General features: G+C 44.5%; 1 protein-coding gene across 5 annotated transcripts in view; it reads left to right on the top strand.

The window, feature by feature from the left end:
- BBX (BBX high mobility group box domain containing) overlaps positions 1 to 19,735 on the top strand; it is a 180,288-nt gene that overhangs the window by 151,126 nt on the left and 9,427 nt on the right. For 2 of the 5 annotated variants that reach the window (XM_074972945.1, XM_074972927.1), the window contains 3 exons: positions 1,729 to 1,818; positions 11,603 to 11,800; positions 12,532 to 12,724. In XM_074972945.1, the coding sequence (XP_074829046.1) occupies positions 1,729 to 1,818; positions 11,603 to 11,800; positions 12,532 to 12,724 (481 nt within the window). The remainder of the gene's footprint in view (positions 1 to 1,728; positions 1,819 to 11,602; positions 11,801 to 12,531; positions 12,725 to 19,735) is intronic. The other 3 variants (XM_074972938.1, XM_074972962.1, XM_074972955.1) reach the window with 3 other exon arrangements.

Here is a 19,735-nt window from a genome sequence, read left to right as displayed (position 1 = left end):
CCTGGTCTTTCCAGCTCAGTGGATAAGGAGTAGGACGACACGTGGTGGTGTTATACATGAAGGCAACTCTCTTAAAAGGACAAATATCAGATTCTGTAAAAGGAAATCATGCCTTCATGAAAATCAAAGGTTGAAACAATTCTGTGGAGCTGACTAAATCTATTGTGGTGTTACTTCTGCCCCTTTTAACCAGTACAGTAGCTTAATAACAAGCCCAAGTACAGAGAGCAGATTTGTCTGCTCTTCTTTTGTTGTTGGATATAAATAAACTTGTACATAAGAATAGCTTTAACATTTTTTTCTCACCTTAGAATAACTTCCCATGTACTCTGGCATCCTGGCTTGCCATGGTAAAGAATGCAAAGCGGGCCAAATTCTGTGCTCAGTAATATGAATGCAACTATACGCACTGAAGAAGGATTGAACTTGTGTAACTAATTTGACCTACTCTGTTGCAGTTATTTAACTTTTATCAACTAGTTATAATTAAATTAGTTCAGACTTAAGCTAAAATTATCCATGATGGATACCAACTGAGGACTGTCCTTTTTTGCATAGTGCTGTAACTTTTCAATTGTGACTTCTAACTACCATATCAAACTGAAAAAATTGACTGTTGGCAGGAACTTCCCAAACCAAAGTGCATAAGCACCTTATAGTTTCCAACTTTCTTGCTTGATTATACTGCTTTTATCTTTACATGTAGGTATAAGAATCCATATTTAAATATAAATAATTATATTTAGGCCTTCTCTATGCTACCCTTTTCACTTTCATATTTCCTGCTAGTGGAGCTGTATTGGTGGCAGCAATGATGGAAGACTTCGAGGGGGGGTTGGAGGAAGACCAGTATAGATAAAGTTGGCAGTATGTAGTTCTGCTGTTAGCTTGAAATTCCAGGACTTAAAATATTCGTGGTGTGTGTATTTTAAAGACAAGTAGGTGAGGTGGTTTTTGCAGCTAGAAGCACGTTCAAGTGAATTACTATCAAATCAGATGCAAATGGAAAGTACTCCATCTTATAAAAATCACAAGTTGTCATTTCATATACTGTACCCCTCTGAATTCTTCTAAGGGGGGGTCCAGTCTGAAGCTAGCATGAAGACTAGGTTCCCTGCTTCTTTTTTGGAGGTAATGCTTTACAGTGCACTTCTGCTCTGAAAAGTGACTCCGTAAAAATGGCATTGCAGTGGAAGCGTTACCTGTTTGTTGTGTCTTGGCCACTTCCATGTTATTTACCAGTCGAAAGACGTTTTTCTAACTGCCAGTGCTCAAACTTCCCTGAGATATTTGGGCACCATCCTAAGTAATAATTCTGCAGTCAGAACTGAGGATGATGCATGAGCCAGGAGAGACTCCAGCTCCCAGAGCTGTGTGAGCTCTGCAATTAGTAAAAACTTACTTTTGTCACTGAAACCAAGGAGCTCTTACTCTGAATATACACAGAGAGCAGATGTTTGGAGGGAAAAGGGGCTATTTTTACATAGTCAACTTTTCTTGTCATCTCTTAAACTAAATTGGTATCTTTCTTTCATGTTAGTGGAGAATGATCCAATGCCCGCTGAGGTCAATGGAAAGTTTCCATTAACTCCCGTGGGTGTTGGATCAGGCACTACACTGTAAAGTGAAGTGGCATGCTGTAGGGGTAGTTATATTCTACATGCTATAATTGTTTTGCTGTATAAAAACTTCTAATTAAAAATGTATTATTATTAATATTGTCTGTAGGTTCATTCCAGTCTCAGAAAAAGAACTTATTCCACAAAATTGTCAACAAATATAAGCACAAAAAGGAGAAGCTTAATGTTCCGGAAAAAGGTACTGGTGCATTACTCAGTCAAGGCTTCTGGCCACCTTCTTTCTGAACTCAGTCTTGGGTAATGCTTCCGTGCGGAGGATACTCAGTTCTGTATCCCTTTCACTCTTTTGGCCCCTTACCTCACTTTCTGTCTGCTTCAACTTCACCAGCTTCTGGCTCTGGCAATATCTTCCTTTGTTTCTATATTTTAAAAAAGCTGATTAATTGAAGACCTCCCCTCATGATCATTCTACCTCTTCTGCTTAAATCTCACCTTCCCCTCTACCATCAGGAGCTGAGTTGTTGAAGCCAACCCTGAATTCTTTTCACCTGCCACAGCTCTCTAATGTTGGCTGCTTCTGTCACCATCCCCGCTATAGCAGACACAGTCTTGAATACTCCTCTGCCAAAACTCTTATTTATTGTCTCATCTCATCGCCTCTTGACTGGAGTAACACCTGCTTTAATTTCCCTGTATCTCAGTTCTACAAACTACAATTGTCCAAAATGTGACCTTTTTTCCGCACCAGTACCCAAGAATATATCCCCCTTGCCAACCCTCCATCTTCAGAAATTTTTACTGGCTTCCTATTCTTTACAGAATCCAGTTGAAAATCACCTTGCTAGTCTTCAAGTTCCACCATGTATTTGCCCCTCCCTCCACCCAGCCCCCTCCAGCTCTCCAAAATCATTTCTGTCTCTGTTCTCGGGGTCTGATCCTGCATTTCCAGCATTCTCAAAATTTTCAAGTGAACAAGTTGTGCAGAATCAAAGTCCAAACTGTTGACCAAGTTTTTCACTAGATAATTTTTTTCCTTTAGTCTTCCCATATCCATTTGGTCTTTCACCAGTGGACAGGAGATTCTTCTCCCATGTCGACCCTGCTGCATGAAACAGCCTCTCTCCCTCTTTTTTTATTTAACTGACTCCTTGAATCTCCTCAGATGATCCCATTGCAAGACTCCTCTGTTTTCCCCAGTCTGACTCCTGATCCTCTTTCTCAGATAATGCAATTTAAATCCTACTCCCCAACTCTCCCCATTTCCCTGTGCTTAATCCTTCTCACTGGAGCTTGGCCATGGTGCCCCTCTTCATTCCCTGCCCTGTCACATCCACCGATGTTGTTGTGCCTGTGTGCTGCATTGTGATTTCTGTGGCCTATTTGTGCTATATTGGAATGCTTAGACTGTACCCAGCTGTGAAGCATTCAGTGATAAAGAAATTTTGTGTGGTCAGTGGACAGTATTTTGTGTGGACAGTATTTGCACAAGTATATGTTGTGGTGTTTACAAGAAGTAAGTACCTTTCTTAAAGGCTAGATGTGAGACTGAGTATTGGTATAATAATATGTAGGTACAGTTCTTACTAAGTACCTTTCAAATTACCATGCCTAAATTATGAATGAGTTGTATAGGTCATCTGCTAGGAAATAAGTTTGTTTTGTTGAATTCTCATGAGGAAAAATAGGGGAACCATTGAATAAATATGAGTAAAAAAAATAAATATCTTCATATCCACAACCGAAAAACAAAAAATCCTCCAAAAGCACTTTGATTAAAAGCACTTTGATTTTAAAATTTTATTTCTGATACAAGGTGAAATACACATTGTAATAAAGGGCTCGATCCTGCCAGCTGTTAAGCACTCTGGCCCCAGTCCAGGAAAACACTTAAGCGTGTGAGTCCCACTGCTTAAACATTAAGAATGTGCGTTAATTGTTTTGCTGGACGGAGGCCACATTGATTAGCTCCATGCAGGGTTGAACCTTAAAGTAAGGAAAACGTGGAACTTCACAACATTGTTTGTTTGTCATATAAAGGTCATCGGGGAAAGAACTGTGTGACTCTCTTATGGTAATGGAAAGCTGTGTGCTCTACTATTAGAATTCAGGACTGGGATTAAGAGGATCTGGATTCTGGGTCAAATTTTCAGAAGTGAGTTGCGCATTACGGATTCTAAGTCCCATTGACTTTCAATAAAACTCAGACCCTTAATGGGCCAGATTTACAAAGGTATTTAGGTACCCAAGATGGAGATAGGTGCCTAGTAGGATTTACAGAAGCACTAAGTGCATAACGCCCATTGAAGTCACCTGCTTTTAGGGGATTTTCAAAATCCCCCTAGGCACCTATGTGTAGCTTCAATCACCTAAATACCTTTGTAAATCTGGCCCTGAGTGCCTAAGTCACTTTTGCAAATGGAATTTAGGAGATTAAATCACTTAGACACTTTTGAAAGTTGTATCCTCTATTTCCAACTCGGCCATTGGCTCACAGTGTGACTTTAGCCGAGTCATTCTGACTTTGTGTGTCTCGACTTCCTTATGTGCAAAATAAGAAAGAACTTTACCCACCTTTTGTAAAATGTTTTGGAGAACTTTGGGTGAACAGCTCAGCAGACTTAGTCTTTTCTTATGTTTCTATCCAGAAATATTGGAATCCAAGCAGAAATGGAAATAGTTTGAGAAAAGAAACACACGAGCAGTACAGGCTGGGAGCAAATAATTGATTTCTTAATTTTGTGTGATTATGGGCACACTCTTAGCCCAGTCTACCCTGAGCTGCTTTTTAAAATGTCCTGCCATTGTAGTATCACCAGTTCTACTGGTGTGAGTTCTAGTGTAGACAGGGCTCTGGCCAGCCATTGGCATTTTTACCAGTGTCTCCTAGACATGCTCTGTGCAGGAATAGACAATTCTTAAAAATCTGGTGCCTTGTCTACCCTAGAAATCCAGTGGAAGTGCACTGGTACTATTGCGGTAGTGAGAGATTTTAAGCCAAAGTTCAGTGTAGTTACAGCCTTGGGACAAAATGATGACATCTCACCCATGCTATCCAGTCCTTTATAGTAAAGGCTCCATGCATTCCAAGGCAAGCTGGGCCTAATTTTTTTCAGCAAAGCCCTGGATTCTGCATCGTTCTGGTGTAGCAAACTTGAAAATCTGTAGCGGTTTTTAATTAAAACTGCTAATTTTTTTAATGTAAATAATCAAATATTATAATGAGTAATTTCCCCTTGTGTTGAATTTGGTATGAAATGTTGTTAGTTTGTGCTGGCCTCGTTTTCTGTGTCACCGATTTTTTGTATTGACAAACACAACTGCATTAAAAAAATGGAAGTGGGGGAAACCGGATGTTTTGATAAGTGGATCAGGGACAGGGGGGCTTTTGGCCACTGGGGAGGCATGGGAGGTAGTTTGTGATTGTGGGATATGACCTTTAGCTGGATGTTTCTGCTAAAAAAAATAAGCCGTGAAAGAGTTAGCCGTATTGAAATGTAAACCCTTGCCTTTAGGTTTTAGATTTAACATCTCGGGGACATGAATGGGGCAGTTTACACCTCTCAGGAGAAAATGCTGTTTCAAGTTCACTCCTAGTTCATGTTTTCAATATTTTCTTGGCAACCAGGAGAGCTAGAAAAGTGTGTGTGTGTTTGTGTAATAGATGTCATTTTGTTGTCGTGCAGTAGCCCCTGGGAGCACCAGTCATAGACCAGAACCCCGTTGTTCTAGGTGCTGTACAAACACAGAATAAAAAGACTGCCCCTGCCTTCAAAGAGCTTACCGTCGAAATAAAAGACAAGAAAAAAGCGTATAGATACAGACAGGGAAGTCCAAGGAAACAGTGAGACAGCATTGTGTAAATAGGATGGATACAAGGTGGGGGGAAAAGTGGAACACAAGCAGAGTGAGCAATGGAAGGGCAGCAAATGTCGTGTTGATGCCATTTTTTTTATTTTGGGATGAAGGATTGGTTACTTAGAAGGGGATCCACTAACTGGAAAGTAAACGGAAGAAAAAGGAATCGGGGGAACAAGTGTAGAAGGAAGCTCAGCAGAAGAGACTCCGAGGAGGGTGCAGAAGGGTTGGCACAAACAACCAATCAGCACAGGACAGTGAAAGTCAGAGAACATACTACAGGTTTCAGTGGAGTGTCCAGAAGTTGGAAGGCTCCTGCATTGGCTGCTTCTGGTCCTCTACCAGGTGGAGTTTCTGGCAGGCTTCTCTCTATAGCAGTGGTGTGCAAACTTTTCCAGTCGCGCTCCCCCTTACCATTCATGGAATTTGTCACGCCTCCCCCTCCATTATCTATCATCTGAAACTGTTTGTTTGTTTTTTGGAAGGGCTCTACCCTGTAGCAGGACTGGGATCCCGCTGCCATAATAGCAGGAGCAGGATAAAAATTCAGCAGACCATGCACAAGCAGTTGGAGTGGGTATTGTGGGACGGGAACAGGATTTAAAAAATAGTCCTGCTGCGCTGCAGAGAACATGATCGCCCGCGGCTGCCCAGCTCTGAAGGCAGCAGCACCGCAGAAGTAACTCTGGCAGTGACACAGCCTTCAGAGCTGGGTGGCCAGAGAGCAGCGGCTGCTGGCCGGGGCGTTGGTGGTGTTTGCAACGCGGAAGGACTTTTTTTTTTTATAATATATCCTATATAAATGTACAAAATACCCATTCTGTTTTTATCCTGCTCATGATATTATGGCAGAAGGTCCTTCAGGACCCCAGTTTCTTCGTGCCCCCACCCCCGAAGAACCTCTTGCACCTCTTCCCCTCCGCCCCCCGTGCTCTATAACCCACATGGCCGGGGGGAGATTCTGCTTGGGGAGTGGGTGGGTGGCGATGTGGTGCAATGCAAGTGTGGAGTGCAATTCTGCAGCAAGGATAAATGCCATGGCAAATCCTGCAGCTGCAGGATCGTGGGATGTGCAGACCCTGTTTGCACTGGTCACTTATTTGGATTTTGTCTCATTGTAGTCATGTTGTACACAGTATTGCTAATACAAGCTATATCTTCTTTGGGTGTGAAAGAGATTTCTTTTTTAATTCCAATAAAACAGTGGTACTAAGTAATTGGGAATGGGAAAGGGAGGATAATACCACATCACCTTCCTAGCCACTGTCAGCCAGCTGTGCTTTGTAGGCATAGTGGCAGAGGTGAGCCCTAAGGAGAGTACTTGTGGGGAAGGGGAAGGAGGAAGGTGGGGATTACTCCCAACCACTGCACTGTAAGGGGGGTAGAGCTGAGCAATAAAATGGCAGATGAAATTCAATGTTGATAAATGAATCAACGTAATCCCAACTATACATATAAAATGAAGGGGTCTAAATTAGCTGTTACCACTCAAGAAAGAAATCTTGGAGTTATTGTGGATAGTTCTCTGAAAACATCCACTCAGTGTGCAGCAGCAGTCAAAAAAGCAAACAGAATGTTGGGAATCATTTGGAAAGGGATAGAGAATAAGAGGAAAATATCATAATTCTACTATATAAATCCATGATACACCCACATCATGAATACTGCGTGCAGATATGGTCTCCCCATCTCAAAAAAGATATATTGGAATTGGGAAAGGTACAGAAAAGGGCAACAAAAACAATTAGGGGTCTGGCACAGCTTCCATCTGAGGAGATTTAATAAGACTGGGACTTTTCAGCTTAGAGAAGAGACAACTTAGGGGGGATATGATAGAGGTGTATAAAATCAGATGACTGGTGTGGAGAAAGTAAATAAGGAAGTGTTATATATTCCTTCTCATAACACAAGAAGTAGGGGTTAGCCAATGAAATTAACAGGCAGTAGGTTTAAAACAAACAAAAGGAAGTATTTCTTCACAGAATGCAGTCAAGCTGTGGAATTCTTTGCCAGAGGATGTTGTGAAGGCCAAGACTATAACAGGGTTCAAAAAACAACTAGATAAGTTCATGGAGGATATCGGTCCATCAATGGCTATTAGCCAGGCTGGACAGGGATGGTGTCCCTAGCCTCTGTTTGCCAGAAGCTGGGAATGGGCAATAGGGGATGGATCACTTGATGTTTACCTCTTCAGATTCAGATTGAACTGTATGGGGAGAGAATCATGTACTTAGCCCTGTGCCTAAACTTTGCACAGTTTCTTAAGCCCACACCTAAGTATGTTTTACTCTCTTTTGTTTAACTTTCACCTTTGCCTATTTTCTTATGGCTTTTAACCTCTTTCTGGTTCTTCCTCTGTTGTAACCATTGCCTATTTCTCCTTTCTTGGGTTTTCATTTTTGTAGTTCTTGGATTTTTTATTATTTTGTATTGTGAGAACTAAAGGGTTACTTTCAAGGGGAGCCATCCGACATGGATTCTGAGTGGTTCTGATCCAAACTGTTTGAAAGAAATATGACTCAGTATATTTTTATACATTTTATTCAAGCTAACAATCAAAAATAAAATCAAGAAAACATATTGTTCTGATTAAACCACTACAGACTCCTCTAAACTAAGGATTAAACAATACAATTGTCAAAATAAGGTCAAATTAAGATCAAGTCACCAAATCCAAGTGTTAGCTACACTTTTGAATTACAACTAAATCCTCATAAAGCCCAAAATAGGACATCTAAAGAGGAGGCTGTCCATTCAGGGTATGTCTACACTGCAGCTGGGCGCAAACCTCCCAGCCCAAGTAGACAAACTTGTGTTAGTGAAAGTCGAGCTAGCGCATTAAAAATAGCTGTGTGGATCTTCCAGCTCAGGCTCTCAAGCCTTTGGAGTCCATTATAAACCCTGGTTATGATTTTCCCCATGGCAGTACGATCAGTTTATCTGGTTGAATATCTAAGTCAGTTCTCAAAGTTCTCAAACATTTTAATGGGGTCACCAGGGCTGGCTTAGACTGGCTGAGGCCTGGGGCCAAAGCCCAAGCCCCACCACCTAAAGTCAAAGCCTGAGGGTTTAAGCCCTGTGTGTTGGGACTCCGGTTACAGGCCCCCCACCTGGGGCGGAAGCCCTTGAGCTTCAGCTTTGGCCCCATCCTCCTGCCTGGGGCAGTGGGATTTGGGTGGCCTCAGGCTTCGATCCCGCCCCCCTCCGCCCCCCTGGGGTCATAGGCGCCAACTTTCTCCGGCGCCAGTGGGTGCTCGCACCCCCCTGACCCCGCCCCAACTCCACCCCTGCCCTGCCCCCATTCCAACCTCTTCCCTGAAGTCCCCGCCCCAACTTTGCCCCCTCCCCACCCCATTGGACCCCTCCCTCTCTCCTCCCTCTCCCCCCCCCCTTCCCCAGATTACCTTGTCATCATTCTACCTCCCAAGAAACCAGAATGTCCTAGTGGACTCTCTCAGCAGACACTTTACTGTCAATCATGAGTGGGAACTATGTGACTCCATAGCGAACAATATATTGCTCCATGGGGGACACCCACCAGGGATCTGCTGGGCTCCCAAACAGGAAATGCAGTGTATACTGTTCCAGAGGAGCCCTAGGTCACCACTCTCAGGGCAACACTCTATTCTTTTCATGGTCAGATTGTCTGAACTATGCTTTCCCTTCACTACCACCCTGCGTCAAGTTCTACGCAAGATTTGGCCAGACAGGGCACAAGTCATTTTCATTGCCCCGAACTGGCCCAGTCAGTTTTGGTTCCTGAACTTCCTATGTATGTTGTTTCAGGCACCAATCATTCTTCCCACATTTCTCAATCTCCTCACCTGGAGAATGACAAGTTCAAGCATCCCAACCCGCATCCACTTAATCTCAGAGCCTGGTTTTTTGATGGGTGTCATCCTCCGAGTGATCATGTTCTCAAGCTGTACAGAACTTCTTTTCCAAGGATTCCACTAGAAAATGTTACCTAGCCTAGTGGAAGCATTTTTCTGTCTGGGTGCATTGAAGACTTATACCCCCAGAGGCTGCAGATATTCTTCTCCTTCTGGACTATATTCTTTCCTTATTGACAGGAGGTTTGTCTATCAGCTCCATGTGGGTCCACTTGGCAGCAGTCAGTGCGTACCATCCACCCTCATAGGGCTACTTGATCTTCATGCATCCAATGAGTAGCAGATGCTGGAATGGCCTAATCAGAACCTTTCTGCGTATAAAAAAGCCTATGCTCAATGGGACTCTAACTTTCTTCTCCCAGTATTCACAAAGTCTCCTTTTGAACCATTAGCTTTTTGCTCCATGTCTCTCCCATCCCGGAAGGTCTGATTCCTGGTAGCCATCACCTCAGCCAAGGGGGTTGGTGAGCTTGAAGCACTAATGACAAATCCTCCTTACGCAATATTCCATAAGGACAAAGTTTCATTATGTTCACCCCCAAAGTAGTCTCAGAGTTTCATCTGTACCAATCAATTCCCTTGCTTCCCAAAACTACACGCATCCCTAGTAGAAAGGAGGCTCCATCCCCTCAATGTTCAGTGAGCCTTGGCCTTTTACCTGCAGAGAGCAAAACCAATCAGAAGGTCTCCTAGACTATTTGTCGCGATAGCAGAAAGGGTCAGGCTATATCCTTTCAAAGAATTTCAAAAGGAATCTTTGGCTTTATTTTGCTCTGCTATCAGTTGTCTAATCTTTCCTCCTCCTCTTGGGGTAAGAGCAAGCAACGTCTATGGAATTGCTTCAAGAGATGCCCCTACTTGATATCTGCAAGGCATCTACGTGGAGTACCATCCACACATTTGCGAGTCACAATGCCTTGGTACAGGACTCCTTGGCATCTTTTGGAATGGCAGTCCTTCATTTGGCTCTGCCATCTACAACCTCACATGTTCCTCCTCTTTGAGTACTGCTTGTCGATCGCCCAAAGTGGAATTCACATAGGGACCAGTACTCAAAGAAGAGAAGGTTACTTGCCTTATAGTAACTGGAGGTTCTACAAGATGTGTGATCCTGCTCTGTATTCCACTACCCCGCCTCTCCTTCCCCTCTGCTTTGGATCTTCTCTGATTCACAATAGAGAAGGAACTGGAGGGGTGGTCAGTCCACCTCACCCTTTATCCCCTGCATTGGAGGCACAAGGTGAGCCAGGGCGTATGTGTGGGCCAATGGATGCTGCTTTCAAAATCTCCAGCTCCAGGCATGGCACACTTACGTACCTGCCGTGGAATACAGGTAGGGAACCACACATCTTGAAGAACAGCTATTGTAAGATAAGTAACTTTCTCTTATAAAGTGCCACATAGCACTTCTTATGTAAACTTATTTAATTCATAAGCTAAAAACACTACAGAGAACAATAAAAGCTTGCCAGTACATGCATGCCAGTAAGCTTACCAGAGTTAATCCCCAACACTTACATAGGCTCTGGCAGGAGCAGTCCTTCAGAACCCCACCCAAGGAGTTTCCTTCTGATGTCAAGTTCATTACAACTTCAGCTCACAGTTTCATGGGTCCTCCGTAAGCCCAGTCTTTCCAACCCTACACTAAGGACTGGGGCCTGCCATGGACCATGGGGCCTGCCCATTTGCTGGATCAGGAAGAAGGCCTTGAGCCTGTTTAAAACCAGGCTGTTTATCCAAAAATCCTTTTTCTGTCTCTTGGCCCCTGGAGATCCACTTTGAACTAGTATATGCGAACCTCTTCAGGGGATGGCTTCAAAGGACTGAAAACCAGAGGAATGACATTAGGGTCCGCTTCCTAGAGGAGTTACGTACAGTTCCCCAATAACATGCACAATTATGGTTTTAATACAATGGACCCCAAAGATATTAGCCTTAATTCAATAAAGTTTCTCTTAATTCCACAAGGTGTGTCCAGGATGTTGCAGGATATTGCGAGTCTGTCACAGTTTGTACTCACTAGATCCTTTTAAAACAATAGAAACTTGAACCTCACAGAAACCTGCAAAAACTGGTCCAGTACTGTTCCTTGCAAACCCAAAACACAGGGTGCAGCTCACAAACACTTCCATGACTCGAGCCCTGCAAATACCATGTAGTCCCATTAGTGAGTATTGTAAGTGTCATGTGCAGACAGATATGAATGTGTATATAGTTAGCAATTCTAGTGTTTTACGTTTGACTTGTAATTGTAACTGACTTGTCCCATTTCAGCCATACTTGCAGAAGACAAAACCCCTGGTGAGCCTGCACGGAAGAATAAAACTTCTGTATCTGTCCCAAATACTCCAGAGCCAGCACTGCTGCATGAACCCTTGGTTGGTAGCCAAAAGAGGAAAGCGAGGAAAACGAAGATCACGCATCTTGTTCGGACAGCAGATGGCCGAGTGTCACCAGCAGGAGGGGCTCAGGGTAAGGAGACGAAAGTCTAAATTTATGATAAATCTAGATTATTGAGAGTGGTTCTGAGGTATAAGTAAGCTAATAGGGAAACGTACCCCTAGTAGGGAAGAGGTCATAAGCCTGTACTGGAAAAATAATTCTGTAAAAACAGGTACCAATTGGGTCATACCATCTAAGGAATCAATAAGTTTCAAATAGGCAATTTACTGTTGGATAAAAATTTTAGATGTCAAAAAAAAATCTGTCTCTAAACTTCTGTATGAGGAGTGGAAGAGGCACACAGAGAGTGCTGGAACATAGTTTACCTCTCCTGAGGTGCCATGCTACCAGTCCAGCAAATCGAAGGTACTGTGCCTGCACAGTGGGTGCAATTAGTGGATGTAAAATTGGGCCCTGTAGTGTATATAAATACAGGGGTAATGTGATGTCCCTAGGTAGGTCATCAAGAGTGGGGATTGAACTCGGGACCTCTGGATTTAAAGACATGAGCTTCCACTGCCTGAGTGAAAAAATCCAAGTGTGTTAGATCGCAATGCGTAGCTTAAACTTCTATGTCGTCCAGCCATTAGAGGGAGGCAGAGAGCCCCATTAGTAAACTTGGATTACACAGATGATAAAGTCTCAATTAATGATGGAAAAAATGCATGTTAACACCTCTATACTAAGCACTGTTCAGTACACAGCTGTAGCTGACTTTGTTGCCCCGCTGCCTGTAAGTTTTACTTTTTCTTTTGTTATAGAGGAAAAACCAAAGGAGCTACCACAGAGTAGTCTCCAAAAAGCATCAAGTGCAGAGACCGATTGCAACGACGAATGCTCTGGAAGCACAGAAGCAGAGGACACTCACAGTATTACGCCAGGCATGCCGACTGTGTCTGCATTCTTTAGCCTAGCTGCTCTAGCAGAAGTAGCAGCGATGGAAAATGTACACAGGTCAGTGTCTGCTGCGTACCAGTGTTGTCTGACAGGATTCTGCATTACGGCCCTCTTACTCAGAATGCATGTGAAAGCTGTAACATCTGAGTCAACTGGTTTTGTCATTTCTTTCCACCGCTGCTTCTCTTGAGTGCTTAGTTTATCGCACTTGCCTGTTTTAGTAGGGTGAAATGCTCACTGGCTTAATTACCAGTGATATTGCCTTTTAATAATACACCAAGAGAACCACAGCGAGCAGCGCTGGCTTGCTGAGACGGGAGCAGGGAAGGCTTGGCACTTGTTCCCTCACACCTGTGCAATGCAAGGCAGAAGCAGGCAGTGCTGAGGACATCCAAGTGCTTTTGTCTGCAAGACATAGAACATTCTGTGCTTTCATGGAGAGGAGCAGCCCAGATTAACCAGGTTCTGCACCACGTACAACAGTTCTGCCCTGTGAGATTTGGTAGAAGCTGTGGTGAAGGCAAAGAGACCTTTCTTCACTTCCCACACAGCGACAGCACAAGAGTCAAAAGAACAAATCAGCTGCAGTTGGTCAGGCTGAGCATGAGACTTCTGCCAGAAGTGTCTCCTCTCAGTCAAAGGCCACAGGCACGTGGTGGTTCTCTGGGTGCCACAGGACCCCCTGTCCTTCCCAGCTGTTGAAGGCAAGTGGGGAATTCTGGGCCTATATGAGAATGTTAGTGCCTTCCTCCATAATTAGGGCCCTACTAAATTCACTGACTGTTTTGGTCAATTTCACTGTCATAGGATTTTAAAAATTATAAATTTCATGATTTCAGCTATTTAAATCTGAAATTTCACAGTGTTGTAATTGTAGGGGTCCTCACCCAAAAAGGAGCTGTATGTGGTCGCAAGGTTATTGTAGACGGGGTCGAGGTACTGCTACCCTTACCTCTGCGCTGCTGTTGGCAGCAGTGCTGCCTTCAGGGCTGGGCAGCTGGAGACTGGTGACTGCTGGCCGGAAGCCGAGCTCTGAAGGCAGAGCCGCCACCAGCAGCAGCGCAGAAGAAAGGATGGCACGGTATGGTGCGGCCACCCTTACTTCTGCGCTGCTGCCTGCAGAGCTGGGCCCTTAGTCAACAGCCGCCACACTGCGGCCACCTAGCTCTGAAGGCAGCAGCACAGAAGTAAAGGGGGCCTGGTATGGTATTGCCATGCTTACTTCTATGCTGCTGTTGGCGGGGTGCTGCCTTCAGAGCTGGGCACTTGGCCAACAGCTGCTGCTCTCCGGCTGCCCAGCTCTGAAGGCAGTGCAGAAGTAAGGGTGGCAATACCATGACCCCCCTAAAATAATATCGCGATGCCCCTGCAACTCCCTTTTGGGCAGGACCCCCAATTTGAGAAATGCTGGTCTCCCCCGTGAAATCCCTATAGTATAGGGTGAAAGCACACAATTTCATGGGGCGGAAGACCAGATTTCACGGACCATGACCTGTTTTTCATGGCCATGAATTTGGTAGGGCCCTATCCATAATGGGGCTGAGGCACACGCTCCCAGCTGTGCTCAAGGAACTCTTGTGAAATATCTGCTCAAAGAAATCATTTCATGACGTTGACAGTCTTGCCAACTGCTGACCTTTATAAACAGTACGGACAACCTCATGGGCCAGGTCAATATTCCCCTTGTTAATAAAATTGGTTTTAATATTCAGCTATGTGTATTTGACAATTGCAAGGAGATTTGGAAAATCACACGTACACAAAACAAAAATCAGATAAGTCTTAGTTGATTGCAGAAAGACTTCAATCTTCTGCAGAAGTCATTTTCTTTTAAAAAGACATTTCTCATAAGAAAAGCTTTCACACTGTGATATCCTTGGTCTCTCCACTCAACCCTGCAGAAAACCACCCTATTAATAACAAAAGCAAAGGTGTGAAACAACTTCCTCTTCCTTGCATGTGTAGCAATATGAAAGACCAAAGAGAGACAAGGAGAGATGCTGTATCAAATTCTATTCTGAGTTACAATGGTGTAAATTAAACTTCTCTGATTCCAGGGTAATGCCTCGATTTACACTGGAGAAAAGGAGTACAAGTTGGTTCACTCTTATTCATTCCCTTCATTTGTCCAAGAGTTCCTTGCCCACCTTTTTCCACTGTTGCAGTGCCTGTTCTGAAGTGATGTTGGGCTACTTCAACTTTTTGGCCTTTTTTTTTTTTTTTTTTCTTATTTTGTTCCCAATTTATTCTTCCCTAATAGCAGTGGCCAAGTAACACGTCACATATGGTCAGGGGTGAAAGTAATAATAAATTCTTACCAGTACGGGGGCCGACTCCAGACCCCGGAAGGGGCAGGGCCTCAGGCGGGAGGGGCGGGGTTGGGGGGGTCAGCCTCCTGCAGGCAGCCCATCCGCGCTGCCTGGACCCCACCACCCGGGACTCTACAGCTGCCCTTTTGCCCCGCCCTCCCGTCCCCATTGGGCAAAAATTTAAAAGCACCACCAACGGGGGAGGCAAAAGCCACGGCAGCACTTTAATGTGGGCTGCATAAGGGTCAGTAACGGCTTCTTACCAGTACACCATACCGGCTCACTTTCACCCCGCCTATTGTCTGAATAACAAACATGTAGATGTAGCAGTGGTTGGACAAATCGTTGTTCGGTTTGCAATCACATTTGGAAACAGTGCCTGGGAACTCGTTTCTAACAGAAACTAAGCAAATGCCTCTTACAGACCTGGAGAATGGAAGACAAAATACAGACTTGGATCTGGTGTGCCAGATTCTGCCCTGACTTATACCCCATGCTGTCCTACAAGTATCTGCTGCTGCCCTTTTCTTTGTGTGTAAAGTACTTTGAGGATACCTGGGAGTTGTAGGAAGAACAGCACAGGAAGGTTATTGTGTTTAACATGTTTTGTTTGGTTGCCTATATTTAGTTAACAATTAATTTTACAGAGCCCCAGAGGCTATGGAAAACAAGTTCTCTTCTCTAAATAGAGCCGGTTGGAAAATACCACAGTGTTTTCATCTGAACACTTCTGGAACAGCTCTGGTCAGCTTGAGATCTTTTTTGAGTGCTGGTCCTTATGGGTATTCACTGTGGGTGTGCATGTACTCTAAACACTCCGGACCAGAAATTCTTCCATAGCAGTGTCCAAAGTTCCATATCTGCACCTCCTCATGCTGCAAACTGAGGGCATAAGAGGTGGCACAGACCGATTGACTCGTCAGTTCCTTTCTACCACTCACATCTGGGATGGGACTCTCCTATGTCCATAGCCTTCGAACCTACTTGGGCTTTAACCTGTACGTATTATAAACAGTTTTTATTATCATTTTTCTCTCATAGTTAGTCAATTTATAAGTTGTAGTTAGTTAACAGGGATCAAGGGGTTCCCTTATTCCACCAACGTTTTGAGTGCTTAAGCCCCAGGTCTCATGCTTCAAGCCTTGCCTTGCCTGCTGGGTCTTACAGTAAGTGACCTGCATGAGAGCTACCTTTACTGCCATCAGAATGTGACATCTGCAATCCTTTCCCCCTCATAGCAGGTAGTCCCTGGAGTTCAGGCATCTGATGGAGTTCTCCGTGGGGCTTTTATCTGATCTGGGATTCTCTTGCTCTCTGCCGCATTGACCAGAACCTCCCACCAGTGCCCCTCCGGCATCTTCAAGCTGGCCCAACGACTCCTCTAAGAGGAAACACAATGAGGGTAGAGAGAAACACCCACATAAGAAGACAGAATTGTCCCATAAGTCCTTGAAGAAGAGGGTGGCAACTCCCCTTTCCTCGGGACTAAGTGAGACTCCACACCCTGGAGCGGTGTGCCTGGAGCTCATGGGGAAGACAGGCCAGCACTGATAGTACCGTGAGCTTCCAGTGGCCCAAAACTACTCACGAAACTGTATACGGACAGTCAAGAATATTCGCCGTCTGCCACCAGCAGTACCTCATGACACTGTACCTCAAGCTGCATTGACAGATCCCATACTGACGATTCTGGCCAGTTTTCCTCCTGCCACACCTTAGTGTACGCCCTTCTTAAGGACGTGACAATTTACACGGACCAGGATTCACTGATCCTGTTGGACCTGGTGCGAGTGAGACACATCACTGCACTCCCCACCCATCACTCACCAATCCTGACCACTAGCAGAGCTGGGGACGCTCCAGTGCTGGTAGCACGCTTCTCACCAGAGTATGGCTTGGAGAGCTGCCATTTGAGTCAGACATCTCATACTCTAAGGAAGAGCAGGAGCCAATACCTCCAGTTCCAACAAGTCCCCATTCTGGGCATCAGCCCAGGTAGGGTTTCTAAAGCATCCCAGAGACGCTTACATCTGCTGGACCCATACCTGATGACAGGGATCAATGATACCCCCCAAGGGGTCTGCCCCTACCCCTATGATCCTGCCCATTGACCATACTGGAGTGCTTGGGACACTTACTATTGACTCCCAGACTTTGACCACACGGGGCCCTGCTCTCGACAGAGATCACCACCAGCAGAACACTTTCCAGAGGAATTGGAGCAGCCAGCTCTGTTGGAGCTGCTGATGGCATCATCTTCATCTCTGGATGAAGGGATGACCCCTCCCCGACCCCTCCAGATGCTTACAGGCCGTAACAAGAACTTCTCCAGAGGATTGCTAAAACCCTTTAGATCCCACTGGAAGAGATTCAGGATCCCACACACAAGCTCCTAAATCAATGGCTCCCTCCAAAGTGGCACTCCCTATTAATGAGGTGATTTTGGAATGACATTTGGCACACCAGGGGGTACCAGTTAGGATCTCAAATTGGGGGTTGGGGGTGAAGTCTAAAAAATTTACCAAACTGTTCCCAGAATTTAACTGAATAGTGTCAGGGTTGCAGGCTAACTAAACCAGCAATCCTGCAGCCTATGATGAAGCAACAAAACAGGCAATAATAATTATTTTAAATGTTTTGAAATCAAGGGAAATTTTCCGTGATTTAATTGCACTCCACTTTTCCATTATTTTCTCCATGTGCAGGGAGTCATCTATGTCCGTTTCCCAAGCAAGAAAGAACAAACAGTCCAGTCGAGGTAGATCTTGGCATCTTTTTAACCAGTTTCATCCAGCTAAAGCTTTGGTCTTCTATTGTAGAAGTTACAGTGATTCTTTGCTAATTAAGGCAGTCCACAAATTTTAAAGTCCCTTTTTGAGCCCAGATGAATGTCTGATTAGTTCATGCAAACTAAATTTGTTCAAAAGTTCTTCTCAACATGTGTTTGGACTGAGTCCATTCCATCACCAGCTGTTAAGATTGCATTTTGCAAAAAGGAAATCCTTAAGTGAAGTTTTCTCATTTTGTTGTGTTGAGGTCTTTCAGGCACGTGATAACTGGAAGGATCTTTTGTTTCTTCTCCTTATAAGTCGGATCCATCTCCTGCACCATAACTGCGAGCACTTGCTGTACTTCAAATCCGGAGATCTCTTCAAATATGTCTGTTTTGTGAATGCATTAGTAGGATCTCGAAACCAAGCAGGGGTCTGGCTTGGACAGTGACTCATTTTGTACTCTTGCTCAGGGTCATATTCCTCAGAGTAGGTGACCTGCAAATAATCAAATATCTTCTTTCCCAGTAATACTGGTGCCTTAACTTGGGAATTGATATAAGCCTCTGTAATCTGGTTCAGACAGTTAAGATGGTGTATATCAGTCAAGAAGCTGTAACAATGTCCAAGACCTTAATTTGTAAAGATACAATCAAAGCATTTGATTTTTCAGACAAAGGTCTCATGAGAGCGAAAACTGAATCAAAAGGATAAATGGAGGCAAAGAAGCTTCTAGCTTTAGCTCTCGTTTCTGAACCAACCTGTAAATCTTGAAAAATATCATCAAGAAGTTACACCAGCTACTTGTGCTCCTACCCCGAAGAAGGTTGAAAAGAAGTATTTTGTTCCCTCTGTGGGCACAGAATAGTTGTTCTCACAACCAAACCCAAAACTCCGTGCTTGTCCAAGTGGTCACAGAGTGAAATACATTTCACCACGGTACATGCAAGGATCACAAGAGACTAGATCTCTTTGGCAGAAAGAGCTTTTCTCCAGCCACTCTACTCTTCCATGTTGCAAACTACCAGGAACCCACGTCAAAATACGACGTTATTAACAGTCTCTCTGAGTTCATCAGTAAATTGCCCCAGGAATGTAGGCCCCAATTCCAGCTATTCTAGATGAAGGAAAACTGGAGGCCAGGTAATCCCTTCATGCTTCACTGATGGGAGCAGACATAGCTTTTCACTCCATGGCTATCTTAGTGGTTGTTAGAGGGGCTTCTTGGTTGCAGGCATTGGGGTTCCCAAAGGATGTACAGGTGGTGGTAGATCTCCCCTTCAAGGGCAACAACTTTTTCACTGAAAGAACTGATGAATCACTTCTGTCACTTAAAGACTCGGGTGCCTCTGGAATATACATCCCAGCACATCACAGAAAATATTCTAAACTGCCACAGTATAGATACCAGCCAAGCCCACAGCTGATCTATCCCCAGGAGTCCTATGAGCCACTGAGAAAGTGCCAGATGGTATAGCGTGCAAGACGCACTACTCCACCACTGTTCCTTCTTGAGACACAGCCGTTTATCAAGCTGTCATTTGGAGGGACACTCAAGAGCCATCAACCAGTCCTCACACAACCAGTCTTCCCCACCCCCTTTGGTGGCCGTCTGACCTGTTTTCTTCCAATGTGGCAGCACTTAACTACGGACAAATGGGTCTTAGACAACACCTCAACACAATCAAGTTCCTGTCTACCCCTTTTCCAAAACTTCCTTCACTGTTCCTCTGCAAGGATTCTTCACAGGAGAGGCTTCTCAGGCAGGAGGTAGACTCCCTAATCCACTTACCATCTATAGAGCCAGTAACTCCTTAACGCAAGGGGAAGGGCTTTTATTCCAAATACTTCCTAATGCCCAGAAAGGAGGAGGGGTGGACCCATCCTGGACCTCAGGCAGTTGAATGTCTTCATCTGCCACTCAGGATGCAGGCTGATTACCCTGGCTGTGATAATTCCCTCTGAATGAAGGTGACTGGTTTGCAGTT

Source organism: Natator depressus, chromosome 1 (genome assembly GCF_965152275.1).
Source record: "Natator depressus isolate rNatDep1 chromosome 1, rNatDep2.hap1, whole genome shotgun sequence".
Lineage (NCBI taxonomy): Eukaryota > Metazoa > Chordata > Testudines > Cheloniidae > Natator > Natator depressus.
Note: the sequence above shows the minus strand (reverse complement) of the source record. Positions and strands in the feature narration are given on the sequence as shown.